General features: G+C 52.8%; 12 protein-coding genes across 12 annotated transcripts; 8 read left to right on the plus strand and 4 right to left on the minus strand.

The window, feature by feature from the left end:
• On the plus strand, positions 1–718 carry MRS44_001057 (uncharacterized protein; the record flags this gene model as incomplete). The annotated part of the gene is made up of 2 exons (XM_046267609.2): positions 1–4; positions 84–718. 2 exons carry the CDS (start codon positions 1–3, stop codon positions 716–718), a joined length of 639 nt encoding a protein of 212 aa, XP_046138947.1.
• A 406-nt stretch (positions 719–1124) lies between these two features.
• Positions 1125–5102, minus strand: MRS44_001058 (uncharacterized protein; the record flags this gene model as incomplete). The annotated part of the gene is made up of 9 exons (XM_065623542.1): positions 1125–2138; positions 2188–2619; positions 2668–3115; positions 3167–3315; positions 3363–3551; positions 3671–4018; positions 4072–4111; positions 4230–4981; positions 5034–5102. The coding sequence occupies 9 exons, from the start codon at positions 5100–5102 to the stop codon at positions 1125–1127; spliced, it is 3441 nt and encodes a 1146-aa protein (XP_065479988.1).
• Positions 5103–5776: 674 nt separating this feature from the next.
• Positions 5777–7149, minus strand: MRS44_001059 (uncharacterized protein; the record flags this gene model as incomplete). The annotated part of the gene is made up of 3 exons (XM_065623543.1): positions 5777–6550; positions 6600–6726; positions 6776–7149. The coding sequence occupies 3 exons, from the start codon at positions 7147–7149 to the stop codon at positions 5777–5779; spliced, it is 1275 nt and encodes a 424-aa protein (XP_065479989.1).
• An 810-nt stretch (positions 7150–7959) lies between these two features.
• Positions 7960–9015, plus strand: MRS44_001060 (uncharacterized protein; the record flags this gene model as incomplete). Its single annotated transcript, XM_046282598.2, has 2 exons — positions 7960–8155; positions 8210–9015. 2 exons carry the CDS (start codon positions 7960–7962, stop codon positions 9013–9015), a joined length of 1002 nt encoding a protein of 333 aa, XP_046138950.2.
• A 1134-nt stretch (positions 9016–10149) lies between these two features.
• Positions 10150–11426, plus strand: MRS44_001061 (uncharacterized protein; the record flags this gene model as incomplete). Its single annotated transcript, XM_065623544.1, has 2 exons — positions 10150–10375; positions 10498–11426. The coding sequence occupies 2 exons, from the start codon at positions 10150–10152 to the stop codon at positions 11424–11426; spliced, it is 1155 nt and encodes a 384-aa protein (XP_065479990.1).
• Positions 11427–12845: 1419 nt separating this feature from the next.
• On the plus strand, positions 12846–13769 carry MRS44_001062 (uncharacterized protein; the record flags this gene model as incomplete). Its single annotated transcript, XM_046267611.2, has 1 exon — positions 12846–13769. The coding sequence occupies one exon, from the start codon at positions 12846–12848 to the stop codon at positions 13767–13769; it is 924 nt and encodes a 307-aa protein (XP_046138952.2).
• A 1294-nt stretch (positions 13770–15063) lies between these two features.
• MRS44_001063 (uncharacterized protein) lies at positions 15064–16668 on the plus strand (the record flags this gene model as incomplete). Its single annotated transcript, XM_046275055.2, has 2 exons — positions 15064–15263; positions 15345–16668. 2 exons carry the CDS (start codon positions 15064–15066, stop codon positions 16666–16668), a joined length of 1524 nt encoding a protein of 507 aa, XP_046138953.2.
• A 447-nt stretch (positions 16669–17115) lies between these two features.
• On the plus strand, positions 17116–17972 carry MRS44_001064 (uncharacterized protein; the record flags this gene model as incomplete). The annotated part of the gene is made up of 4 exons (XM_046275056.2): positions 17116–17143; positions 17205–17265; positions 17314–17842; positions 17895–17972. 4 exons carry the CDS (start codon positions 17116–17118, stop codon positions 17970–17972), a joined length of 696 nt encoding a protein of 231 aa, XP_046138954.1.
• Positions 17973–18406: 434 nt separating this feature from the next.
• On the minus strand, positions 18407–20151 carry MRS44_001065 (uncharacterized protein; the record flags this gene model as incomplete). Its single annotated transcript, XM_065623545.1, has 3 exons — positions 18407–19279; positions 19328–19596; positions 19644–20151. The coding sequence occupies 3 exons, from the start codon at positions 20149–20151 to the stop codon at positions 18407–18409; spliced, it is 1650 nt and encodes a 549-aa protein (XP_065479991.1).
• A 480-nt stretch (positions 20152–20631) lies between these two features.
• MRS44_001066 (uncharacterized protein) lies at positions 20632–21580 on the minus strand (the record flags this gene model as incomplete). The annotated part of the gene is made up of 6 exons (XM_046280708.2): positions 20632–20765; positions 20817–20901; positions 20960–21265; positions 21320–21391; positions 21475–21483; positions 21557–21580. 6 exons carry the CDS (start codon positions 21578–21580, stop codon positions 20632–20634), a joined length of 630 nt encoding a protein of 209 aa, XP_046138956.2.
• Positions 21581–21936: 356 nt separating this feature from the next.
• On the plus strand, positions 21937–22578 carry MRS44_001067 (60S ribosomal protein uL5; the record flags this gene model as incomplete). The annotated part of the gene is made up of 3 exons (XM_046270521.2): positions 21937–22081; positions 22144–22226; positions 22285–22578. 3 exons carry the CDS (start codon positions 21937–21939, stop codon positions 22576–22578), a joined length of 522 nt encoding a protein of 173 aa, XP_046138957.1.
• Positions 22579–24264: 1686 nt separating this feature from the next.
• MRS44_001068 (uncharacterized protein) lies at positions 24265–26691 on the plus strand (the record flags this gene model as incomplete). The annotated part of the gene is made up of 7 exons (XM_046275058.2): positions 24265–24336; positions 24556–24713; positions 24883–24939; positions 24994–25114; positions 25176–25641; positions 25856–26376; positions 26428–26691. 7 exons carry the CDS (start codon positions 24265–24267, stop codon positions 26689–26691), a joined length of 1659 nt encoding a protein of 552 aa, XP_046138959.1.
• Positions 26692–26787: the final 96 nt, after the last annotated feature.

Consider the following 26787-nt stretch of genomic DNA (forward strand, 5'->3'; position numbering starts at 1 on the left):
ATGGGTATGTCTCTCCTTCGCTGCACGTAGCCGTGCCGTCCAGCCCCAACCCAACCGTCACTGACGTCATCTCGCACTTCTAGTTACCAGGCACTATGAGAAGAAGCGCCTCTATCTTCAGCACCCTGAGCCCGACTATGGCATCGTCCGCCGAAGGGTAACCACCATCATCCCCGGGCCTCCACCTCCACCTCCTCCGCCTCCGCCCGTCGTCGCACGGCCGCCGCTGCCGCCTCCACCCAAGCCAGAGCCCAAACCCGAACCCAAGCCGGAAGTGAAGCCGGAGCCCAAGCCCGAACCAAAGCCTGAGCCCAAGCCTGAGGTCAAGCCCGCTCCCCCTCCTCCCCCTCCTCCTGCGCCCGTCCAGAAGCCCAAGCCCCCGCCGCCCCCGCCAGAGGAGCCCATCGAGGTCATTGCCGTCGACGTTGAACCTCACAAGAAGAAGAAGAAGCCCAAGTCCCGATCCCACAGCCGACACAGCCACCGATCTCACGACCTTGACCGTGAGCGTGTCATTGAACGCGAGAGGATCGTCCCTGTCCCTGTTCCGGTCCCTGTCGAGCCTCGCTATGACACGTATCGTTATGTCGATGGACCTCGGAGGTGTCTGCCCGCTCCTTCACCACCTCGAAGGGTGTCTCCCCCAAGGAGGATGATCGAGGACGATCGCACTCGCATCTTCATCTCGGACCGAGAGCGCGAGTACTACCGACGATAACGAGACAACCTGTGTTCTGAGTATAGAATCGGACCTTGATGTTTTTGACGGCCTTGTATCATGATTGATGACTTTGGGTTTATGGCGAGATGGTTAAATGGATAAGACGGAGTACATATTGCAAAAGGAGTCGAGGTAAATTGAAACTTGAGTTATAAGCAACGAGTGTTTTGTCAAGACGACCCCCCAACGCCCCGACCCCCTTGTGAGCCGACCCCCTTTGACACCCCATTAGCCAAGGGATAGGTTAGGATAAGGGTTATGGTTAGGGTGTGGTTAGGATTTGGTTTATGGTTGGTTAGGGTTATGCTTAGGATGAGTCTATGATTGTTTTAAAGTGCAAGGGGGGTCGTCTGGACTGTATAGGATAGGTTCACTTAAGCAACAATGCCAAATTATTTTCTTACTAGTATCCTACCACTCTTCGAGATGGGCGAACCCTTGTCGACGGAGCACGATAGTATATCTGGGTTTGTGTCCTTTGCATTCCAGGGCCGGCTTCATACGGCGACGCATACTCCTCTCTTGGAGGCGGTGGAGGAGGAGGAGGAGGAGGAGGAGGCCAAAATGCCGCTGACTCGGCTGTTTGAGACATCATCGAAGGCCCTCCGTACATGCCCTGCCCTCCTTGTCCTGACCGTCTCAAGAACCACCGAGCCAGGTTGCCCAGCTCGCCCATGAACAGCAACCCAGCCAGGATGACCACCACCGTCAGAGGAATCGCAACGACCCAATACAGCCATTGTGAATATTCCATGTCACGAATGTCTGTTGTATTCATGCCAAAGATGCTGGACACGGCGCTGATAGGCAGGAAAATGATGGTAACAAGCGTAAAGGCGTAGATGGCGCGCTCCTGTCGGTCACGCGTAAAGTCCATCTTGTATGCGAATCCACGTTCGAGATCCTTGGTAAACTCGGTGAAGCGCCGGAACTCGAACTCACGTTGCTCAATGAGTCTTGAGCATTCGAGAAATAACAGGGCACGCAGACCACCTGCATCCGTAGGTGAGAGCTTCGACGACGTCGTTATGTCGTAGAGAAAGTCATCATCTAGGCCCATGTAGTCGTTGGCCGGTTGTGGTGGTGTCACCTCTTGGGTATACGCATATTCGACCCGCGGCGCATAATCTTCCTCCGGTCCATACGACTGTGGTGGTGGGTTCGGCGGTGCTTGGGGAGAGACCTCTGCATAGTAGCGTTTGTTGTACTGCTTCTCCTTGTCTTTCATAAACATCGACTGCTCAAGCTGGCGGATAACGATGTCCTGCGTGTCTATTGCAGTCAAAGAGTTTCGAACACGAGAGATGATGCTCTTTTGCTTCCATAGCGTTCGTTTCACTGCTACTAGCTCTTGCTGAACCAGGTCAATGTAGCGTTGGAGTGATCTATCTGACGGCTGTGACGTGATAGAATTGTCCTGCAAGGAATTAGTAACTAGGAGTAACAAAGTCATCGATTGCACATACTAGGGAGTTGAGGTACTGTGAATATGTGTCGCAAATGTCATCAGACTTTCCGACTTGATCTTGTAGCAGGCCCATTGTGACAAGCGATAACACTTCAAGAGGCAACACGGAGGCTCGGTCCAGGAGGCTTTTGTTAGAGAGGCCTTGAAGCAGCTTCTTAGACCCCTTTTCAACCAGATCCTTAGCTCGGTTAATCCGGCTATTCCAGGTGAAGTCGTCCTTGGAGCCATAAATCATGCCCATGACAACGTAGAGCCAGGCGGTGGAGAACTCAGGCGGCAGGTCAACCCCAATCCGCTCCTCTTCTGTTGAATGTGCCATGATGGTCTGAAATGCGAAAAGATCTTGGGTGAAGTTCCGAAGAGACGTCCGAACGTCATTGAGGGTGTCATCAAAGCTCGATTGAATGAAGCCAGGCTCCAGTATAGAGAGCTTCCAAAGTTAGCCTGCCAATGCCATCAACAAACTGGCCTAACTCACCTCGATCATGGTTCGAAGAGCACCCCAAAACTTGCCTGCCATCGGGCCTTCAAAGTTTTCCGGGAGGAAGAAATTGTAGATGACGTCGGCAGCGTTGAAAATGTCAATCTTCTCCTCGTACGCCCGCCGCACTTGGTCACTCCCCTGGGCTTCGACACGATCCGCCAGACCAGCCAAGTACAAGTAGCACTCCATCTTGGTCGACTCTTTGCAGGATGTGTATGTTTTCCGGTTCGAGTAAGTGGTCTCGGCCGTGATGAACTTCTCAGCTGCCTCAAGCTGAGCCTCGAGGGTCGCTGAACCGGCCATGGTGGTGAGACCTCTTGAAGCCAACGTGAGAACATGGAAAAAGTTATTCGTCTTAGGCTTCCCCTTCTTGCTAGAGGAGCTTGGCAGAATCTGAGGCTCTGGACGAAGGATTGAGCGTGGAGGTGGATCAGGTTGGGAGCTGTACAACGTCAGTTGTGTCTTTCATCCATCAGATGCTTCGGCAGCATACCCCAGCTTCATGATAATCTTGATCGATAACGACCGAGCTGTAGAAGCCAACTTGAGAATTTTTGGCCATGTCTCAGCTGTGATCACCTGGTCTTTGTGCCAGAATTCGGGAATCTTGGGCCAAAATGCCTGAAAGTTTGACAAGAACGTCTGTTGCTGTCAGTAATATCCCAGTCAGGGGACAAAAGCAGACTCACAAACCATGTTTGACACTCTTCTGCCTCGAGCAGCCAGACTACCGACTCACCATAGGCAACAAGAATTCTCCCCTTAGCCTCAGTGGCTAGCGCACGGGAGGGCTGTTCTTTGATTTCCAAAGCTTGGCCGAGCAGATCATCTCGCGCCATTGTTCCACAGGTCACCAGCAAACCTGTTTGTTTCCATGACTATCAGCAGTCATTCCATGACATGATAGGTATCAGGCCTTACTGTTATCGATGACGAGACACCAAAGTTGGGAGATGTGAAAACACTCCCCACGATCTGCGTTGCCCAACCGACATACAGCCTGCTCCATATCTCTGGGCTCAGTGATCTGAGAGTACTGAAGCTGGAGTAGCGTTTGAGGAGGGAAAAGAGACGTGTTGGAGGCTGCCAGCAAGCCGGAATACGGCTCGAGAGAGAAGTAAGGGATACAGATCCATCGGGCCGAGCCGGTGACGGGGTCGGTTGTTGTTGTCCCTTGCTTCAATGTCTTGAGAGGCACCTCGATAGATTTTGGATCAAGATATCCAACCCTTGCACCCTTGGGGTTGATTCTTGACTTTGCACATGTCTTCTTAACATCGGCACGGAGTCTCGTGATGGCCTTCTTTTCTAGCGCTGTGAGGCCAGAAATGCGAGAGATCTCAACCTATAGTTAGAGGATTAGAGGCATGCCCTTACCTAAAGGGCTTAGGATCTCACCCAAAACTTGTCAAAGTTCATGACATCTTGAGGAATATGACTGCTCAAGGGTTAGCTCATAGCAATCAAAATGGCAGTGAGCTCGGCCAAGTGACGTCCAGGACATAGTCTTGAACCGCCACCCCAGCTCAAACAATCAAAAAGACAGTGAAACTCACAGCCATCTGAATAGAGGGTGTTTCTGGACTGTCGAATCGTGCACCACCTTGAGAGTTGCGGTATGGGAACCACTCATCTCAGCATTGCCGGTATACAACGAGGAGTGAACAAGCGTCAGCTGGGAACTAGAAGCCGAAGCTACTTCGACTTTTGGGGGAGGCTGCTCTTCAGTCTCGGGAGTCTCAGCATCAGAATCCCCGTCTCTTGACGATTCCGTCATGGATAGAGACTGCGATGCGAAACTGAACTTGTCGTATGGATCCCATTCATCACTCGAGAAGCTGCCTGCCCTGTATGAACGAAAGTTGTCGCCATCATATCCGGGTGTGCGCGAAGTCTCTCGAGACCTGTACCTATCGCGCCTGGGAGGACTCCCATAGATGCGGCGGCTTGGTGATCTTGACCGGCTTCTGGAACGGCTGTATGAGTGTCTTCGTCTGGCATCTCTCCTAGTATCCTCCTCATCTTCAATTGGGCGTGGAGACTCGGTGAACCTTCTGATGGACTCGTATTGCCTCCGAGGCGAAGCATCAGGAGGAGGCAATTCGTAATCCTCATACACATCTGCTTCATCCCGAGATCGTCGTGATGCTCCCACCATTATCACATCTCCTCGGAATGTGGCTGGGGGCCCTGGCCTATCCCCGCTATCATTGCGGAACCGAGGCCTCTCGGTGGGTATTTCGACTCTCTCATATGTGCCGCGTCTAGACTGAGTTCTAGAATCTTGCCTATGAGGTCGTCGGGGTCTCTATAGGGCATGAGCTGAGGGTGAGAGTGTTGTTGTGTCGGGGTAAACAAACCGCGGAATACTCTTGATCCGCGAATCGGACGTGGGAAGAGCGACCCTGGCCTTCTGGCGGATCAGCCATGATGACTAGGCCAGATCTAATTGACAATAGGCGTACTTGAGAATAATCAAGGTAGAATGAAGAAATAAATATCGCTCTGCTAAGTCTGCTTACCCGCCTTTATTGATTACTGGGGTGATCATGCATCCATGTCCAGGCACGGTCGCTAGCGCCACGGCTGAAAGATCATCGGGCTGTGTATAGGACACGCTGACGTCGAGCAATCTCACTCACCTGGGTCAAGGAAAAAAAGAGACACGAGGATAGATATATTAGTATATTCTCTACTATCTATAGTTAATAAAATATACTAAATAGATAAAAACCTTCTAGATTATTATATTATTTTATGATGTTTTTATAATTTAATTTATTATACTTATAATGAGTCAGGTAACCCTCTTAATACTCTGGCGTCTCGCTTATTTCTTTGCTCGCGTGTCACTTTAACCATCTGTTAACCTATAAACTGAGAGCTCTTCTAAACTCGATGAATCTATGTCTATGTACCTGTCTATGTACCTGTCTATGTACCTGTCTATGTAGGGGATTTATACAAAAGCCTCAATATGCGGCCAAGTCTCAAACACACGCTTCCTCCCCTGCGACACTCGTTCGCTTTTCCCTTTCGTTGGCCATCGTCTCCTCTCTCCGCAAGAACGCATCATGCTCAAGGAAGCATCCATCCATCCGTTTCACATAGAGCCACGTCTGCCTCGGCTGCCCTCCAATTCAGCTCCTGAAGCTTCCATCTTTCTGTCTTGCAACATCAAGCCGTTCTCTGTGAAGACTCGTCTCTTCTTGGTCTGTCTCTTAAACTGCTTTCTTTCCTCTTCCACCTCGTCGAGCATCTTTCTGAGTGCCACCTCATCAGGAAGAGTACTGTTGGTGAAGGGGTTGGCATCTCTCGTGAGCTGCCGGTACTCAGCAATATCCATCACGCTGGCCCGCAAGACCTTATGCCACGTCGTCTGAAGAACACTGACAAACAAGGGCTGCCGCATCAACCAAAAGAGGATGGCATCCAGTACGCTCGCCAAAGCCAGTCGCATGGGCCTCATAAGCTTCTTGGACCGCTCCCAGGCGAGGATATCCAGTGCGGCTTGGTAGTACCATGAGAACTGGCTCCATTCAGAGCACCCCAAGGGTCGGTGCAGATACTCAGCCCTGACCACTCTTCCAAGCTGAACCGATGTGTCCTCGACAATGCGAAGAAGGTAGCGGATCATTTTGGGCACTCGCAGATTGACTGCCGCGCAATATCCCAATACACAGCGAGGGAGGTGGATCGTCTTCCAAGGATCCTCATGGTTGTATTCGCAGATTTCGATCTCTATCACTTCGTCAGCCGTGGGCTCACTCTGAGGGGTGTCAAACCGGCAGAACTCACCCCTTGTGTAGATGAATCGCAAGCAATGTCCAACTGCTTCGGGAGCAAGATCCATGTGAATCTCGACCGGTGTACCATCCTAGCAACAATCAGTTCGTCGTCAACCACAAGAGAAGATCAAGTCATACCGTGTTTGGTGGTGGCAAGTGGTCATGGAACCAGCCAGATTCAGGTGTCACAATGTTGCGATGGACTCGAAACTCCATGGTTCCAGCACGTACAACCACATCGGCTCCAAAAGGAGACCTCCAGAGACTGGTGATATGTCAGTAATTGGCCCAACCAAGTGGTTGCATCAACTGACTTGGCTGTTGCTCTGGATGCCGCTGCTTCCAGGATGAGCCGAGACGTGCTAGACGTGTTGGAGGAGGGAGATCCAGGTGCAGCGACCAGCGCTACTTCGTCCCTAGACTGTGGCTCGAATGACGATGTTGAGGATTTCCGGGATCTCCCCGTCGTGGACGTCGCGACAGAAGACAGATCCATCTGCGGCTTCGGGAGAGGTGGGAACTTGTCAGTGGCAGGCTTGGCCGCTCTCTTGTTCGCTACGCTCCATGGGTTGCTCTTTGGAGGCGAGGCCGGCCGGAGCTTGACTGGAGTCTCTGCTTTGCGTGGGTGTTTCGCAGATGGAGTCGCAGACTTGGTCCTTCGCCTCCCATCGATCGAGGTGCGATCCATGATGACGGCTGTCTGCGAATCAAAACAAAGAAGAAAAGACAATGGAATGGATGTTGAGAAGTTCTTGGTCCAGGAAAATCTTTGTTTTGAAGAGCTTCAAGGCTGACAAGAAAGTGAGCGCATGCAAAGGGCGTACCAACCTCGGAGTGACGAAGCGACGAGTATGCACAATGGTGCTCTTGTGCCGTGTCTGCGTTGATGGATTTTATAGGTCAAAAAGTGCGCATGATTGTGATTCATTAAACTGTGGGTTTCTTCCCCTTCACTGTTATCAAGGTCGTGAACAGCTGCCAGCCGTCGGCCGGTCACCTTGTGAATCACCCTTTCTGGACACTCGAACGGATACCTGCACCAGCCACCGTTTGGAGGGCCATAGAAATGCAAGATTGTGATGGGTCTAGCAATACAAAGATATTGTTTTCCAATTATTCCGGTTTGTCGATCTGAATGGGTAGAGTGAGGGTGACAGAGTTACAAACTGATCAAGTCGAGTGTTGTTGGACACCAAACAGCTTCAAGATTCTACTTAATACGCCGGCAGCATACGATTTGCTATGCAAATTGCCTTGTTCCCAGTAAAATAAAATCAAACACGTGCGAATTTGAGAAGATTTACTTAGGGCGAGCACTGCTTTGCAGCTGTCAACAGCTGCCCGAGCACGCAGTGCATCCGCAACTCCATTGCCACTCTCCTCCTTCTGCCGAGAAAACAACAGTTCACCTTTCGCACTTCTTCTTCGTCATCTTGTCATCAACATTAACATCTTGATCATTTCCAATACCCTCAATATCATCATCATCACGATCAAGATGGCCGCCGAGCAAGATGGCATGGCGTCTCCCGGGAGGCGTATCTCTCTAGCATCCGATACCATTTGCGCCTTTCCCACCAGACGTGCCTCTCTAGTATCGCAGACCTTTCACACCTCTCCCGAGGGACCGGCTTCTCACTCTTCACAAATGAGCTTTTCTATTATTTCTGAGCTCACGTTTACACCTAGTAACGGTATGTTCGTCCCACCGCATCTTCTTCCCAGACTGTGAACTAACAGATCGCGAGGGACTCAACCGCTGTGCCTACGAACCGAAATCAGAGGGCCCGCTGGACAACCACCGATCGTCACTTCAGCGCCTTCGAGCGCGAGTCAAACACCAGCCTCGTCGTTTCCCCAGTTCATCAAACTCCCTCCGGAGGTGCGAAATATGATCTGGAAGTACTCTTTTGGGGGTGCCAGGGTCTTTCGTCTGGCTCCTTGCACCACATGGACTACGATGATGGTCGACCACAGGCCGCCGCCCTCGGGTGCAGCGTGCCGAGAGTCTCGTCATCTATTCCAACAATGCGGAGAATTTCTCTTTGGTGCAGAAGGCCTCGCAATCAAGACCCTCTGGTTCAGGCCCTCCGAGGATATTTTGTACTTGGACCATATGCTGGTTGAGTATCTTGAACACGAAAGTTATTACTCTGGCTGCGACTTCACCACGATTGAGAACGTAGCTATCAATTGGTGTGGCAGATGTGACGAATCGAATTTGCGGAGGCTTGCGGACGCGTTGGTCGAGTTTCCTAGTTGCAAACGGATGATACTGGTCATGTCGCATGGGGAACCACCATACGAAGACGATGTTGAATTCCTTCATATTAGTGACAACGACCAGCGGAGGGTCTGTTTTTACAAGGGAGAACGGCTGCATTGGGCTGGTTTGAAGCAGGCCTTGGAGGAGCACTGGAGGAAAGACTCGGAAGAAGACCTGGAAGAAGACCTGGGAGCAGACTCGGGAGGAAGCTCAGAAGGAGAACTTCAGCTTCCTCCCCTTGAAGCAGTCGAGGTGGTACCACGACGCACTGCCTCGACATCTGCTTGAACTGAGCAAGGGGCGAGGCTACTAATAGGAGAGAATTGTGTATTGCAAAGGTGATTACAGTAGTGGTATTATCAATCCATTTCATACTGAGAGCACCTCACCATGAATATACATCCCTTCCCACCTAGGTACCCTTTGTGATGAATCACTGCGAGTAAATCGGGCATTTGTTGCCGCCTGCCATGGATGGGATGCCAGTTGGAGACTAACCGGGAAGGCACCAAGGTCTCTTCCAACCTTGCCTCCGCCTACCTACCCAGGGTACCTAAATTTCTAGGCATCCATTCATCTCATTACAGATCTTCTACCTTCATTCATCACCCACGTTGGGTCAGACCCGACACCCACCTTCACTCCCTTCTTGTTGCACTCATCACTCGAGGCATTCGCCTCTTCCTTCTCTTGCCATGCCGCGGCAATCGCCCCATCCTTCTCTGACATCTCGCGCGTGGAATGCCATTACCTTCCCATTCACAACAGTCCAATACATTCTGCCTAGAATCGGCTTCACTTAGGAGGTGAACATTACAACTGGCAACGGTACGCATCACTTTCCCCTTGATATCATATCTTCCTCTCTGACACATACCCCAGGCTCTAGACTGTTCCATTCTAGAACCGAGATTGGAAGCATCAGCCCGCATCAAGATGTCGCTGACACAACTTTGACAACGGAACCGCGATGGAGGCAACTGAGGGCTCAAAAGAGTGTATTATTAGCTGATCTTGATCGACGTCTGCTCATGTTTATCACAACCTAGCAATCCAAAATGGGACAGACTATCTAAGGCAAAGCAGATATTAGAGGACTTCCTACTGACCAAAACAGGCAAAAAAAGCGGGATAGCCTACCTCCGGGTACAAATTGACCAAGTACTACCCGGTGATAGTTCGCAGGGAGTTGTCGTGGTAGATGTTAAGTCCGCCATTGGCACGTCAGTTGAGAAATAAGCGAGATACGAGGACGGCAGAGTGTTAACAAACACATCATAAATTTAAGAAAAAGTTTTATATAAAATATAGAAAGTATTAAGAAATAAAGTATAAGAATAGTAATACTTCAAAGCTCTTTTACCTAATTTTATTTTATTTTATTGAGCATCTTTAGAGAAGACCTTGACCCGGGTTGTTCAAATGACGCCAGCCCCGATACAGCGATGTCCCCTCCAAACGGCTCCGGCGATTGGAGGGATCTCATCAGCATTCACCCCGTTCCTGACTGTCTCTGCCACACCGTCATACTTTCCAGTCGCAACCGTCGCAAAGCAAGCTCTCATCATGTCAAAGGGTCCCGTCGTGATAGGCTCTACGCAGCAGTTTGATGCGCTCCTCAAGTCGTCGCGCATCGTCGTCGCTGACTGTGAGTAACTGCCTCTGCGCCAGAGATGCCCCGCCATGCCCTTGGCTTGGGGCAACTTGTCCAACACCGCAACGCGTCTCGCCTTCTGCCTGGAAAGAAGCTAACTAATGCTCCTCCTCTAGTCTACGCCGACTGGTGCGGTCCTTGCAAGCAGATCGCCCCCCTTTACGCATCACTCTCGAACGAACTATCCCGCGAAAACATCCTGACCTTTGTCAAGATCAACAGCGAAGAGCAGGGAGAGCTGTCTGAAAGATACCAGGTCTCGGCCCTACCAACCTTCCTCCTCTTCCTAGACGGAAAGCAGATCGACAAGGTCCAGGGCGCCAATCCTCCCAAGCTCCAAGCCATGGTTCAGAAGCTGGCGGCCGAGGTGGACTCGCTCGGCGAGAGCGCCGCCTCTGGCAGCGGAGGCAATTGGAAGGGCGCGGAGATCCCGCGAGGCTACAGCGACATCACAGACCAAATAGAGGTTCGAGATCTCGAGGTCCTCAACGCTGATGAGGAGAGCGGCTCCGTCAGGGTTCTGTTTGAGAAGTCCAAGCCCAGCGGACTGAGCAATGGCAAGGGAACGGCTAAGGATTTTGTTCAGAGCGGCGCCGACGACCAGCTCCTCCTGTTCATTCCCTTCCAGTCGACCGTCAAGCTGCACACCCTCCAGGCAAGTTGCGCCGTGTTTTTTTACTGGACTACCATTCTAACCAATGCGCAGCTTACTTCACTTCCCCCCAAAGACGACGAGGATGCGCCAATGCGACCAGGAATCATCCACCTGTACATCAACCGTCCCCACAACCTCGACTTCAGCGAGGCCGACGAGACCGAGCCCACACAGATCATCGACATCCCTGCCGAGGACTGGAACGCCGACGGAACGGTCAATGTTGGACTGCGCTTTGTCAAGTTCACAAAGACGTCAACCCTAATCGTCTACGTCCAGCAGGGCGAGGGTGATGGCGAGACCGTCCGGCTTGATCGGGTGAAGCTCATTGGCGAGGCTGGAGCCAAGCGCGAGATGGGTAAGCTGCAGAAGGTTGGAGAAGACGAGTAATGTTATGCATGAAGAATTGGGTTAAGCTTGGCACATATTTTTTTGTTCCTGTGACGATACCAGGACACACCTGAATGCGATTCAGAGTGAAATGACCATGCGCTGAAGGAGAATGTAATTGGGGTTTCAATAACAAAGAGGCAGCACAAGATGTCGTTGTCCAGGTAGAGAATAGAGATCAAGACGTCGGTTCGTCAAGCATTCACGCACTCTCGTTCCTAGTTAGGACGACATTGCGATCCTCAGGGCCGTTTTCAACTTGCGCATTCCTACGCAAGGTACACACATATTCACTTCACGAGAGCATTGGGTTTAGATATGTCCTGCCTCCCAACCACGACTGAGGTGCATCAAAAGCACCAGAACCAAGCGATGGTAGGGCGGGCCTGCAATTTTGATTAATCTGTGGCACAACTGACGCTGCGATTTGATCCATTGGTAAGGGATTCGAGCAACACGGAGAATATAAAATTTCAGGTCATGCCAGCCGCACGAAGAAGAAAAAGAGAAAAGAGAAGCGCAGCTTCAGCTCGCGATCGAGATTTTTATGCGGTTCCGCTTCGCACGGTTGGAGCCTGCTTAGTCAGGTAGGCTCCTCGGATTAAGTATATCGCCGGTTAGACGAAATTGTTATGGTATCCGCTCCAGGGTAGGCAGGAGACTTTCGAATTTCGATGTAAGCTGCTGTTGGTCGACGCAACAATCGTCGATGTTCCTTGTCGTTTCAAGATCCTCGAATCCATGTTGCTTTTCAAGTCGCTCTATTTCGGTCTCTAGAGACTCCGGTGTCGGAATTTCCGAGTCGTGATTCGCGAGACGAGCACCAACCAACACATCGTGGGTTGTTGAATCAGCCCACCATCACTTATCTTGCACCCTCAATCCCATTTACAATGGCACATGGCCCGTCCCGCTGCAAGCCGCCACCAGTTACAGCGCAGATCATTGAGGCCAAGACTGCAACTCTCTGTAGCATACTGCCAAGAACCGGTGTCGCAGTGACAACCTCGATCCAGCGGAAGATATCTGCTCCGTCCAATATCTATGGACTCATCGGCCTCTACCCGAAACAAGCTTCCCGAGCACCACCAACCTAGCAGCGCGGATGTAAAAGACTCCCCCGCCATTCGTGCAAAAACGTGGGCGTTTACGCAACATTATCCTCCATGGCGTAGTTAGATAGGCATTCATTCGCGCCTACTTCTCCTGAGCCGAGGTGAATGACTTGTCCAGCGGGGAGAGCTCGCCTAGAGGATATGGGGACAAATCGTGGGGTGATTGCGGAGGTGAGCAGCCACGCCATTCTGCCGGGATAGTAGGATGGTCCCCTCTCCTTGGCTGGCCTGGCGGGTATTTGAATCATCGTGAGGAGTCAAGGTGAGTCAATTTGACCTTGATCCTCCATCGTGCGAGGAAGAAATGTCGACGAGTTTCCCGTCCTTTGTCAAACTACCAGGAGAGCTACGGTCCATGGTATGGGCGTATGCCCTACCAGAGCCGCGGGTTTTTGAAGTCCTCGATACTCCGCACTCAAACTTCAAAACTCCAGCCTCGGCAGGTCTCACGTTTGCGAATAGTTCGAATGAGCCCCCGCCTGTGCTGGCCGCCGTATGCAGAGAGTCGCGGGCATACGTGCTGCACCGCTACAAGCGGCTGACGTTATCTGGAACAACAAAGTACATCGACTCTGTACGGGATGTCGTCCTGCTTGAACCCTACCTCCTCATCAGGCGGCTTCTAAGAGCCCTGCACTTTCTTTCACAAGTGGAGTTTTTGAGAGAGAACATGCGCCAAGTGGCCCTCGGGACGTCGTATGGCTTTGCGACGGGAATCTTTCATCCCATGCTCAGCGGAAAGGTATCGAGGAACAATATGACCATGTTTATCAAAAAGCTTCGCCGGTTCCCACGACTGAAAAAGGTCCTATTTGTCGTTCACGAGGAGTTTCAGTGCACTCACCCGAACCCTCCCATGGCCGAATGGCCCTACGGGCTGCAGCTCTTTCACCACAACTACTCGTTCAAGTTTGACAACGAGCTGGGGATCAGCATCAACAACCCGTGGCACTTTCACCAGAATGAGTTTCAGTACTACCCCCTCCAGACGGAGGAGGCTGATGAGGACGATGACGATCTGGGCGAGAGCGGGACGGATGGCGAGGAGGAGGCGGCAGAGTTGAACCGCAAACCTACCAACGAGGATTGGAGACGGTTCAAGAGGCGGTTCCTAAAGGCCGCGCACTCGACGCTGACGAAACGATTACGAGACAAGCCACCAATAGTCGAGACTCTGCAGCTGCAAGTCGAAGGCGCAAGCTTGCTGTGGAAGTACCGATCCTTTTAGGGGTGGATGACATGGAAGGCTGGGATCAATATCGAACACGACCCAGACATTACTGAGTTGGGATGACTGGCAAGGGAGTTGATGGGGGAACTCGAAACACGACGAATGAGCGATGGCAATTTGGAATTTAGGGAAATCCGGGATCCTGGAAACGCACACCACTTGACGCAAGCGCTTGACCCCTGCAGCAATGGATTTCGCGGCCATCAAGCTTGGCTATGGAGCTAAGGAACGTCGAAACATCTGGAATATGTCTAGTCGAAAACTTGGTATCAATGGCGTTCGAGGGGGAGTTGATTTGGCGTTCGGGAGGTTTCTTGGCGTGACTGATGGAGAGTTGGACTGGTGTTTTCTGACGGTATGGGCAAATGGAGTATCAGCGTGAAACTGGACGATACCACGAGTTGAAATTGAAACACATGACCGTGCATTTTGATCGACGAGCCTGTTCCTGAATTGCGTGGGCTTTGATTTGCTGAATTACGAGGGTGTCGGGTCTCGGCTTTGATGGTTGGGTGCCATGTTAGTTTTGGGCTGTAGCAAAAGGTCGTATTTGACTATGTGAGTTGCCTAATGGGTTGTAGACACAGGAAATGGCAAACAATCAGGCCATAACTAGTGGCAATCTTTAACCCAGTTTCAAGAGCAAATGTTCAGTGCACAACCCGAAAACTATCGGGGTCGCTTGTGAGGTCATCACCATGGCCCAAAACGGCAGCTGTATCCGAAGGCTGCGGTTCTAAAGACACCATGTGGGCTGCTCCCTCAAGGTGGGGAGTCTGGGCTCATCCAGTCGAATTAAAGTTGTGGGCCACGGGCTGACACTCACGAATGTTATACTCTTGAAGAGGTTAAAGAGGCGGGCGAATCTGGCTCAACGTTCACCAAACCTCGTCCCTTTTGACACCAGGCCAGTGGCTGGCACCAGGTATGGGCTTGATTCCAGGCCCTAAGGCTGGCAAATAAACTCTGGACCATTACCGCAACTGGCCTAGACGATGCTCCTCATGCAGGGAACTATCTCGCCCAATCAGACGAGGCCGGCTCTGAACCCTTCTTAAACGACGTGATGTGCCGGACGATGAGGCGGAGGAGGGGGCGCCTTTGACAAGTCGAGATCGATCCCGCTCGCCATGCACATACAACGGTCCGGCATGCCGATGCCGATGCCGATGCCGACGCTGCCAACCGGATCCTGCAACAGCTAGAGAGACCGCACAGCTTATCAACTTCCGCCGTTGTCCATCTCGGCCGCCGAGTCTCTCCCCTGTCTGGCCGCTTTCATGATCCCATCATGTCCACCACTCTGCCGGTCCTGGCCCCCCGCCTCCCGGGCTGCCCGCCGGCGGTGGACGACAGGACCTACACCAAGGAGCACACCGAGGAGGAGTGGGAAGCCATGCGCGAGGTCATCAAGAGGTTGTACATCCGCGACAACCGCAAGCTCAACGAGACCATGGCCATCCTGCAGGCAAGGCACGGCTTTGCAGCGACGTGAGTGCAGCCTTTGTGACTAAGTAGAAGAAATCAAAGAACTGAGCTGATTCGCGTCCTTTGACTTTTGCCCCGGAATAGAGAGCAAATGTTCAAGAAGCGCTTAAAGAAGTGGAATCTCAGGAAGCGCACATATCGCAAGAGCCCCTCGGGTTCCACAGCTTCCACTCCTGCGCAGATTGCCGAGGCATACTGCCAGAGTGCAGTAGCAGCAGAGACAGAGACAGTTGACGATCAGACAGCGGCGTCCTCGTCGTCGCCCGAGGAGCAGTCTCCAGAAGAGGCCAATGACACCTCCATGGCCCTCATCCGGCCCTCTAACAATGTAGGGCCCTACGCAAATCTCGAGCAGGTTCTCGGCAGCGTCTTCTCATGGAGTCAGTCCAAGCTGGACGCATACCCCGTTGCGTCAGATCCCATGTCGAGATATCTGGCGAACCCAAATCACCCCCCTATCCAGGACAGTCGGACAATGTACCGGACGTTTGAGCTTGTTTTCGATCTGTGGTACCACGGAAAAGGGAACCTTGCTGGTTTGGCTGCACGGAGAGGCTTCTATGTACTTGAGTTTGTCCTCAGTGAGGACCACCCGGACCTCGTATGGCACGTCTTAGACACCATCTTTGACATGGTGGATCGTGGACATCTTCAACTTCTGGGTTTATTCTTGGATCATGCTACTATTCTGGCACAACGACAACTGCCAGCTCAACATCCACTCCTCCGGATCCTACAGCAACTACGGGCATGTGATTATCATTCAGATCAAGGGAGGAGTTACTTATGCCATATACTACGTCAGGCCTGGATGCGAAACGTCGACATGCTGGCCGAGCACATCGAGTCCTCGGATCCACAACGGCTCTGGCTTTATGAACAACTTATCTGGGATGGACGAACGCGGCTGCGCAAAGGGAGCGAGCTCGCCAAGAGGCAGGACGCCATGTACCACGCCCTCGAAACAATGGCCGAGGCACAAGACCACGGCCCCACGGTGGAAGACTCTGACCGGCTACGAATAGAAGCGCTGCGGCTCGAGTTTACGCAGATGGACGTGGGCGACAAGAAGAAGGCCGAGGAGCTGGCCCTCAGCCTCCTCAACCACACGAGCTCCGACACGGGGACGGGGTCCAGGTCAAGCGATCGGTTCCACGCGTACGCGCGCAAGATGCTCGCCCGGGTCCAGCAGGACCGGCAGGAGTGGGACACGGCCGAGCAGAACCTGCAGTACGCCATCTACAAGCGCGAGGCGGCCCACGGCACGCTCAACAACCTGCGCGTGATCCGCGACATGTGGGTGCTAGCCGCGCACTACCAAAAGGCCGGGCGGCAGGGGGACGCGGATGCCATCACGGCGGATGCCCTCTCGAGGGCGCAGCTGTACCTGGAGCAAGGGCCTGACTGAATTTCTGGGTCGTGATACGGTGTCCTTTGGAGTTGGCGGTTCTAGAATGGGGTGGGATACCTGGTGGGCTGCATACATATCATGCGAGTCGAAATACGTTTTTTAATGATTTGAGTCGAATCCTCAAACACACCAACAACAACAACTACAACTACTTATTAAGCAACAACCTGCCTAGTTCATCTTGGAGGATCAAAATCTGGTTCATAGGGGAAGGGTTGGTATGGACCTGGGTTGAAAATGACCTTGGCTGCAGCCACGTGTGCACCGCCACAATGACGTTGACACTTTTTGGCCTCGACGATAGCAGCCTCTACTTGGTACTTACCTACCACCAATACAAATTTACCTACTTCAGTAACAACCTGGCCTCTACCTTGAATATTTGCCTAGACACATCACTCGCTAGACCGCTTCTTCGTTCCCATACTCGTCTACAGTGTCAGAATGACTACCGGAGCTCCCCCAGACTACTGTGAGCTCTACAACAACCCCACTATGGAATGCGCCGACAGCTAACACGGCGAATACTTTAGATGCCATCCTTGAGGTCTCTGATACGGCCACCACTCAGCAGATCCGCGATGCCTACAAGCGGTATGTCTGAGATATCGCGCCTGAAACTTTGCTGACGTCTCCTACCAGTGCTGCCTTGAAGACGCACCCCGACCGCGTCGCCAGCACCTCCCCAGACCGAGCCGAACGAACCCGCAAGTTCCAGCTCGTCAACGATGCCTACTACACTCTCTCCGATAACACCCGCCGCCGCGAGTACGACGCCCAGCGCAAGCTCTTCAACACGAGCACCCCGGCCGACCCCTTCGAGGAGGACATCCCCGAGGGCGAGGAGGGGGCGGCGCCCGAGAGCGCATACTCGTGGGCGTGGAACTTCTTCACCAACCAGGCCGGGGGGGCCAACGCGCAAGACCGCGAGCAGACGGAGAATGCCCAGTTCAGCGACGTGTTTGAGGAGATGATGCGGGAGGAGGGCATGGCCGAGGGAGGGGATAACCACCCCACGGGCAAGTTCTGGAGCATGCTGGGCGGCGTGAGCGGCGGTGCCCTGGGCTTCATCGTTGCCAACGTGCCGGGCATGGTCGCTGGCGCCGTGGCGGGAAACAGGCTAGGGGCCATCCGAGATGCCAGGGGCAAGAGTGTATATGCTGTGTTCCAGGTATGTTTGCTTGTACGCTGTGGTGTAAGTTCAAGCTGACTGTTCTTCGCAGGAACTTCCTCAGGATGACAGGGCCAAGCTGTTGAGCCAGTTGGCTATAAGGGTGTTTAGCCATGCCGTTGGTATTTGAGCTAGAGACTCTTGAAGAATTTGCGGTATGGTTGGGCGCTGGGAGTTTGTTACCCTTGGCTATTGAAGGACGGGTATTCTCTTTTCTCTGGGTTATGAGGGTCAAGTAATGAGGGCTGTTGGTTAGGCGTATTGACTCGATAAACGAGCCTTAGTCGGGAACCTAGAATTCAACTTTGCTTGGACATTGAATTGCAAAGACAGCAGCAGCTCTGAGTCTTATGTCGTAAGTATTAATTTTGTATATGGACTCTTTTGCTAGTGTTGGTTGTTCCCAATACACCCCTGAAGTAGATCTCGCCTTATATCCGTACTGAGAGATTCCACATTGAAACTTCCATCTCAAATATGACATATCAAGTGGACTCTGGCAAGGGTTCTACTATGAGACCCATCTCTCCTTCCAATCAGGCTTCAAACTCTTGTCCCACTATCTCACCCTCGTAAAGCATCCCATGAAGCCCCCAACATCAGTGGAAACAGCCTTTGACCATACTGGGCGAGAAACTTCCCAGGAAACTTCTCATGCCATAAAAAGTCTGCCAAGATCACTTCGAGCTCCAAAGAATTCGAAACGCCCAGTAAGATGAGTGCCTTGGACAAGTTACCGGAAAAGAAATCCCAGTCTTGGCCAGACTCAAAAGCCGCGGATGCCCCTATCACCAGACACCAGAGCAGTCCAGGTTGAAACACGGGCCGACTAGCAAGCATCAAATAGCCCTCCTGTAACTGCTCCCTAAGTCGCCCAAGAATCGCCTGAGGTAGGTGATGATTTGGGGCCAGTTCCCGAATGATCAAGTAAAAAAAGGCGTGAGCTGCCGTCACGAGGATGCGTCCTTGAGACGTGAGACCATCGCCCCCTAGAGTTGTCTGAAGATGGTGGTCAACAACGTTGATGAGTACACGAAAGTCTTGCATGGGCATGTCTTTCGACTTTAATGAATACTGTGCCTGCCGTACAAGTGAGAAGTTGTCCTGAACTGTTGTGTCGTCGAAGCGGGACTCGAATACTCCTAAATGCGATAGGCTCGGGGTATCGGCAGCGTCAAGTATACGGAGTGGAAGCGATATCATATCCATAGTAAGGATCATGGGAAGTATGGGTTTCGTACCAAGCCCAATCGCGGCTTGGATGTCGGACCTATCAACGTTAGAGATGGAGGGTGATCTCCTTCGACGAACCCACCAGTTTATCACGCGAGCGACGTTGACATTCTCCTTGAGCTCATCATAGCCTCGTCTCGCTCGGATCAATAGATCAACAGCTCTCAGGTGCACACAGGCAGCTTCATAGTTTCCTTCAGTGCCCTATCAAATAGTCAGCACCATGCAAAGACTGCAGCACAAAGCCCCGACCTCGATGTTGGCAAGATTGGCGATCGTCCCGATCAGTATCATATCATTGACACCCCTAGCTAGTCTTTCCCGGACGCCCTGAATTACTAGGGCCTTTTGCTTATATCCTTCGTTCGCCACCTTTCTGGGATCCGGCAGCAACTGTGACCAGAGAGCTGCTGCCAGGCCCAATGTTGTATGCATGAGCAAGGGATCTGAAAAGGCGTAGCCTTCCCACCATTGCTTTCGGATGTAGGCAATGGTAGCGCGAAGGTCGAATCGAGAAATGACTACCCTTGTTAATAAGGACGAACGGTTTGCCCCTGAGTCAACGTACAGAATCTGATCAACTTGTCGTCATTGTCGGTTAGAGGAATGGGAAACGCGCTGAAAGGATCCCCGCGACCTTGGCTGGGAGCTTTGACAAGATCCCATGGTGTGTTAGGATTAGGACCGGCGTCAAGGTGGTCAGCGGTGACATCCCCTGATGAGTTGGCAGAGTCTTTTGTAAGCCGTGACTGGAGAGTCCTGACTGTCGATGCTGTGGCGGCTTGTTTCTCCTTGATCGACTGAGAAGCCTGTTGAGCCTTACTCGGCCCGTTCAAGATCCTGAATCGACCCTTGAGTGTATCTTTTTGCCTGATGGTGAGCTGGGAATCCTTGGACCCCCCAGGATCTATTGCTTGACTCTTGCGTTGTAAACCGCTCTTGACTGCGTGACTCCTGGTGGACGCTGAAGGCCGTTTTGAGATGCCGTCTGAAACTACGAATGTGAAATCGGTCATAATGGTGTCTTGAACCCCGAAAGGTGCATCGGGAACGGTATCGTGAAAATTTACGCTCATGCTGTAAGGGTGATGGATGGAGGCATTGATACGGATAGTCAAGCATTAGTCAGCACTAGCAAGCTTGACTTGAACGAGTTCTCAACACCTTCACAAGATGCCAGATAGGAAGTGTCTCCTAGTATTCAAATAATCATCTAGGCGTGTAGCCCGTCACTCATATACTTAATCATCTTATCACCATGAAACGAAACGAAACCTCCGAGTCCCTTACACCATGAATGCGCCTCATGTGCTCCGTAAAAAGGTCTTGGCAAGTCTTGTTAACATTGATGCCAGGACGGTAGAACTCCGTGAGGAAATTTCACATACATTTTTGTATGACCCAAACTCATAATCTCGACATCTCTTCCTGCGCCCACGGTTCTCTGATTCGGAGGGCAAGCCAGACGTTCTTCGTCCTTGGTGACGGTATCGCAATGTCCGTGTCCGTCCTCTCAGACCATTAAGTTTACCCTAGGTATCCAGCGCCTACATAACCTATCTTCTCGAAGAGGGCTGGAACCCAGGAGGAGGGGGACCGCCAGGGTTGAAGCCGGGAGGCGGGAACTGAGGGTTTCCGGAGAATCCAGCTGGAGGGGGAGGGAAGTTTCCAGGGAAGCCAGGAGGGGGTGCTTGGTAATGATTAGAAAATCTTCTTCGATAGCGAGAGTTGGCAAACTTACCACCTCGACCGCCTGGGAATCCAGGGCCACCGGGGAAGCCAGGGAAGCCAGGAGGGGGAGCACCACCGACGCCGGCAGCAGGGCCCTAAGTAGAGAGTCAGTAACTTGCTAGATGACTTCGATATGGAACAAGGGATGCGTACGGCCAAAGAAGGAGGGGCAGCTCCTCTGCCAGCAGGGCGAGCGACACCGGGACCAGCCGCCAGAGCAGAAGAGATTCCACCAGGCGCACTCTTTCCAAGTCGAGCGCTAGGGTCGGCGGGGGGAGGCGACTCGACGGAGAGGGAGATGATGTGAGCGCCTCGGACGATCGTGAGACCCAGAGTTCGCTTCTCCTCCGACTCGATGGTTTGCGTCGCGGAACCGCTCGCGCCAGGGGCAGTCGGCTTGTTCTGCTTGCGCTTGACGCGTCGGAACTCTTCGGTGTCGGCGAGGACGAGGTTCATGTGCTATGATATGATTAGCCCTGGTCTGAAGCGTCGCAGTCAAGTGGCATATCGAACCTTGTCAAAGGCAAGCATCTGACCGGTCATTGCCCTGCCATCGTTGAGGGTAACCCGCATCCGCCAGTTAATCTGTATCGAGAGCGTTAGCTTGGAACAAGCAATCGCGGAGCATGAAGCCGTAGAGCCTCATGCGCTCGTCGGGATATACGTACGTAACCGGCCTGGAGAGCAAAGAGGTTAGCATCTGAACAACAAAGAGCACTCAACGCGTGACGAGGGGCCAGAGTAACATACCATCTTTCCTTGCTTGTTCGACATCTTGGCGGCTGTTGCGAGGACTAGCTAGCGCAGTGCCTCTTGATTTCAAAAATTGGTGGTTGATCGCGGAGCTCTTGCGCGCGCGATCGCCTTCAATGCCTGGAGCTCTGAAGGTGAGGATGATGTCCAAAATCTGCGGAGCCTGATGGAGAAGGCTGAGAGGTACACCGACAATGTACCGGACTGGCGCTAGGCCGTATTTGTCATAGCCATGCCCCACCTTGGCACACGGCTCGCTTGAGGGCAGACAAACCCTCAAAATTTTGTAGGTTCACAAAATCTCAAATCCACTCTCCGCAACCTCGCGATCTTCGACAGACAACTTCATCACCAGGTCCGACTAATCAACCGCAGCAATGGCGTCCGAGAAGACCAGCAACCCCATGCGGGAGCTCAAGATTCAGAAGCTCGTTCTGAACATCTCCGTCGGCGAGTCTGGTGACAGACTTACCCGTGCCGCCAAGGTGCTCGAGCAGCTTTCTGGTCAGACCCCCGTCTACAGTAAGTTTTTGCGCATCACGAACCGAGGCGATGCGATTTTCCCTGACCGAATTTTCCTACAGGCAAGGCCCGCTACACTGTCCGTACCTTCGGTATCCGACGTAACGAAAAGATTGCTGTCCACGTCACCGTCCGAGGCCCCAAGGTAATTACGAACAATTCAACAAGACGACGAGCGAGATCAGGTGCTAACATGTCCCAAGGCCGAGGAGATTCTCGAGCGTGGCCTCAAGGTCAAGGAGTACGAGCTCCGCAAGCGCAACTTCTCCGAGACCGGCAACTTCGGCTTCGGTATCAGCGAGCACATCGATCTTGGTATCAAGTACGACCCCTCGATCGGTATCTACGGCATGGACTTCTACTGCTGCATGACCCGACCTGGTGAGCGCGTCACCCGCCGACGACGCACCAAGAGCCGCATCGGTTCCGGCCACCGCATCAAGCGCGAGGAGACCGTCAAGTGGTTCAAGTCTCGCTTCGACGGTATTGTCCGATAAATGGATTGAATGGTTTATTGTCTTTAACGGATGGTCACGGCGAATATTGAGGGGAAAAATCACATGGGGCATGTATTTTGTTGCCTTTTGCTGCTGCATCAGCTCGACCGAATTCAGTCGAGCCACGGCCTGAGAGACCGACCGGCACTCTGCCGGCTTTCCGATATTCACTTTGAATGTGACATATGCCATCATTCTTGCCAGATTATTGGTATTTTGTCTACTTGGCCTATCGTTTTTGCGTCTACGTGAGACGTGTTGAACATTGTCCCTATGGGACTTGGAAGCTCTGCTTCTGGCACATGATGTCTTTTTGCTAAGAGGCATCATCAGGCCATTGGAAGTATGAATATTGTAGATGGCGTAGGGACCTCAACGAGGAAACCAGATGTACTCGAGAGTGTCAGACGAGTATGTGATCCTGCTCTGGTCATAATCCACAACCCACCGACCGTCATGTTACAATGGTCTACTTTGCGAACATGATGAGTTGTCATGGTATGGAACATTTCAACAAGAGAGCATCACACCGTCATCAACACAACAACCCCGACAATTTGTAGACCAATTCCACAATGCGGAGGTGCACCCCAGATTCAACGTTTGATAACTTTACTTGGGGACATGGGGCACATTTTCTGTGAGACGGTACGGGGGTCAAGAAATAAATGAGACACCGATCACGATGAATTCATCCTAAATCCTCTCAAATATTATGAGCAAAGGTATATAAAATACACTAAAACCATACAAAGATATCCTGATAACAGGTAATACATTAGATCTCTTTCTACTGTTTTATTATTTCCTCTTCCTTGACACTCGTGGACGATGCACAAAGCTTCTGATGACAAAGAGATGAAACAGGTTGCCGGAAAAATCACGGACCAAAGGCGGGATTCACGGACCACGACAACTTCAGCCACCCCAGCTTGCGATTGATTGATCAATGGATGGATGGGGGCATTTGGCCTTGTTGCTTTGTCTTGGCTTGGCTGCTTGTAAGCTTGCGTCGCTGCTGTTCTCTCACTGCTCTGTCCTGCTCCGTAGCCGGTCGCCAGGCCAGCCCCAGGGTTCCACCGCAAAGATGGAAGCTCGTTGGGCCATACAGCTCCTCCGAGATCCCCTGGCCCATCTCAGTACCGCATTTCTCAGGCACTAACTGTCTAGGCCTACCCGGGTAATGCCGGTCGGTCGGCGGTACGGGAGTTGCTTGAGATGCGAGTTTCGGCGCGGCGCCAGCAGCCCGCCAGGAGGGACGTGAGGGAGATCTGGGGATCTCAGATCGAGTCAATTGACATGTAGAAGAGGCCTCTATCTAATCAATTGACCCCCTCGACCCCCAGAGCAGCTCTCGATACCTGCAATTGATGTCGGACGTCAGCTCGGCGGACGAAATGAAGCTCCGAAATGGAGCGGCTAGAAGAAAGCGAGCTAAGAAATTGTTAAGGCTGCCTCGGGATTTCCAGGCAAAAACGCGCAGTGGGCCCTGATTGGGCGGTCGGACCAGCTGAGCCCCACCTTATCCCTCAGACAGACTCTGCTCTCCATCACCGTCCTTCCTCAAAAAACTCCATTTGCTCTCCTGCAAAGGCAGCACCGCACTCCCCAATCTCCCCTCCCTCCAATTGCACCTAGCTGCAATTGCTCTCCTTTCATCTCCAAACCTCCCGTACCTCTCTTAATATGTTCCGGAACGCCCTCCGACAGTCGACGCGCGCCGTCGGCGCTGTCTCTGCTGCTGGCAGGGTCGCCGCGGTAAGTCGTGCTCCCCGAGCCCCGAATCGGCCTCAGAGCCATCGACCAGCGACTCCAAACAGTCTGCACCATCGCCAATCCATCGTGCGAGCTCAATTGGGTCGTCGGACCAAGCTTCCATCGCCCGCAAGAGCTTTTTCGAGCTGTTTTGGCCCGCTGTCGCTGCTCATACCGCCGTCCCATTTTCGGGCTTCGGCTAACTTGTTTTTCACCACTCAGGTCCGAAATGCCGCACCCGCCTCCATCAACGCTGCCCGATACTACGCCTCCGACGCCAAGGCTACTCCCACTGAGGTCTCTTCCATCCTCGAGCAGCGAATCCGTGGTGTCCAGGAGGAGTCCGGTCTCGCTGAGACTGGCCGTGTCCTTTCCGTCGGGTATGTGGATCTTTAGGAAGCATCCGGAACGAGGCTGTGGGATGGATCCTGTGAGCTCTTTGCAGCATCACATCGCAACACAACACGACACCAAACCACGCCCCCGCCCCTCCGGATGCCCTGGGAAGATGCAATTGGGACCCAATCGATGCTGACTATGCGTCCACAGTGATGGTATCGCCCGTGTGCACGGCATGGCCAACGTCCAGGCTGAGGAGCTTGTCGAGTAAGTGCCGATCGGACTTCGATCATCGAGCTGGCATCTAACAACCAACAACAGGTTCGCCTCTGGCGTCAAGGGCATGTGCATGAACCTCGAGGCCGGCCAGGTCGGTGTTGTGCTTTTCGGTTCCGATCGTCTCGTCAAGGAGGGTGAGACTGTCAAGCGTACCGGCGAGATTGTAAGCACAACCCCACCTCAACCGTTGGTATGCGATCATATAGACTTACACAAACCTCTAGGTGGATATCCCCGTCGGCCCTGAGATGCTCGGCCGTGTCGTCGACGCTCTCGGCAACCCCATTGACGGCAAGGGTCCCATCCCCACCAAGGAGCGACGCCGTGCTCAGCTCAAGGCTCCCGGCATTCTGCCCCGAAAGTCTGTCAACGAGCCCGTCCAGACTGGTCTCAAGTCCATCGACGCCATGGTTCCCATCGGCCGTGGCCAGCGTGAGCTGATCATTGGTGACCGTCAGACCGGCAAGACTGCCGTTGGTCTCGACACCATCCTCAACCAGAAGCGCTGGAACAACAGCAGCGACGAGAAGAAGAAGCTCTACTGCGTCTACGTTGCCGTCGGCCAGAAGCGATCCACCGTCGCCCAGCTCGTCCAGACTCTTGAGGAGAACGACGCCATGAAGTACTCCATCGTCGTTGCTGCCACCGCCTCCGAGGCCGCTCCTCTTCAGTACCTCGCTCCCTTCACCGGTATGTACCTTGCTGCTTCAAAGTCGCTCCAGCCCTTTGTTTTGCTTTATGTAATCCTCCAGTGGATACTCCTTCCCTGAACATGGACACTCCTGCCACATGGATCATCCGCGAGCGAGATCCTGAACTTCAGAACCACATCTCGCAACACATTGCAACAACTGTTGTTGCGCTTCAGAACAACATGAGAACAACTTATTAACTGTTTGACCAGGTGCCTCCATCGGCGAGTGGTTCCGTGACAATGGCCGACACTCTCTTGTCATCTACGACGATCTTTCCAAGCAGGCCGTCGCCTACCGACAGATGTCTCTGCTTCTCCGACGTCCCCCTGGACGTGAGGCTTACCCCGGTGACGTTTTCTACCTCCACTCTCGTCTCCTCGAGCGTGCTGCCAAGATGAACGACAAGCTCGGTGGTGGTTCCATGACTGCCCTTCCCGTCATTGAGACCCAGGGTGGTGATGTGTCTGCCTACATTCCCACCAACGTCATTTCCATCACCGACGGTCAGATCTTCCTGGAGTCTGAGCTTTTCTACAAGGGTATCCGACCTGCCATCAACGTCGGTCTTTCCGTCTCGCGTGTCGGCTCCTCTGCCCAGCTCAAGGCCATGAAGCAGGTTGCTGGTTCCCTGAAGCTTTTCTTGGCCCAGTACCGTGAGGTCGCTGCTTTCGCCCAGTTCGGTTCCGATCTTGATGCCGCCACCAAGCAGACTCTGAGCCGTGGTGAGCGTGTAAGTTGAATCCATTATTCCAGAAGAAAACAGATACTAATCACTCTACAGCTCACCGAGCTCCTCAAGCAGAAGCAGTACTCCCCCATGGCCGTCAACGAGATGGTTCCCCTCATCTTCGCCGGTGTCAACGGTTACCTTGACAACGTTCCCGTCGGCAAGATCCTCCAGTGGGAGTCTGACTTCCTTGCCCACCTCAAGACCAACGAGGCCGACCTCATTGCCACCATTGACAAGGAGGGTGCCCTGTCCAAGGAGACCGAGGCCAAGCTCCGTGACGTCGTCCAGACATTCGTCAAGAGCTTCCTGGGTTAAATATAATCAAAAGCATCTTGCGCGGAGAAGAACGGGGGCTTTTGGGGATGTCGCTATCTATACCGAATAACTGTAGTCGTGTTTTCTCTCTTGAGG

Source organism: Fusarium solani (genome assembly GCF_023522795.1).
Source record: "Fusarium solani strain SB1 chromosome Unknown bctg00000000, whole genome shotgun sequence".
Lineage (NCBI taxonomy): Eukaryota > Fungi > Ascomycota > Sordariomycetes > Hypocreales > Nectriaceae > Fusarium > Fusarium solani.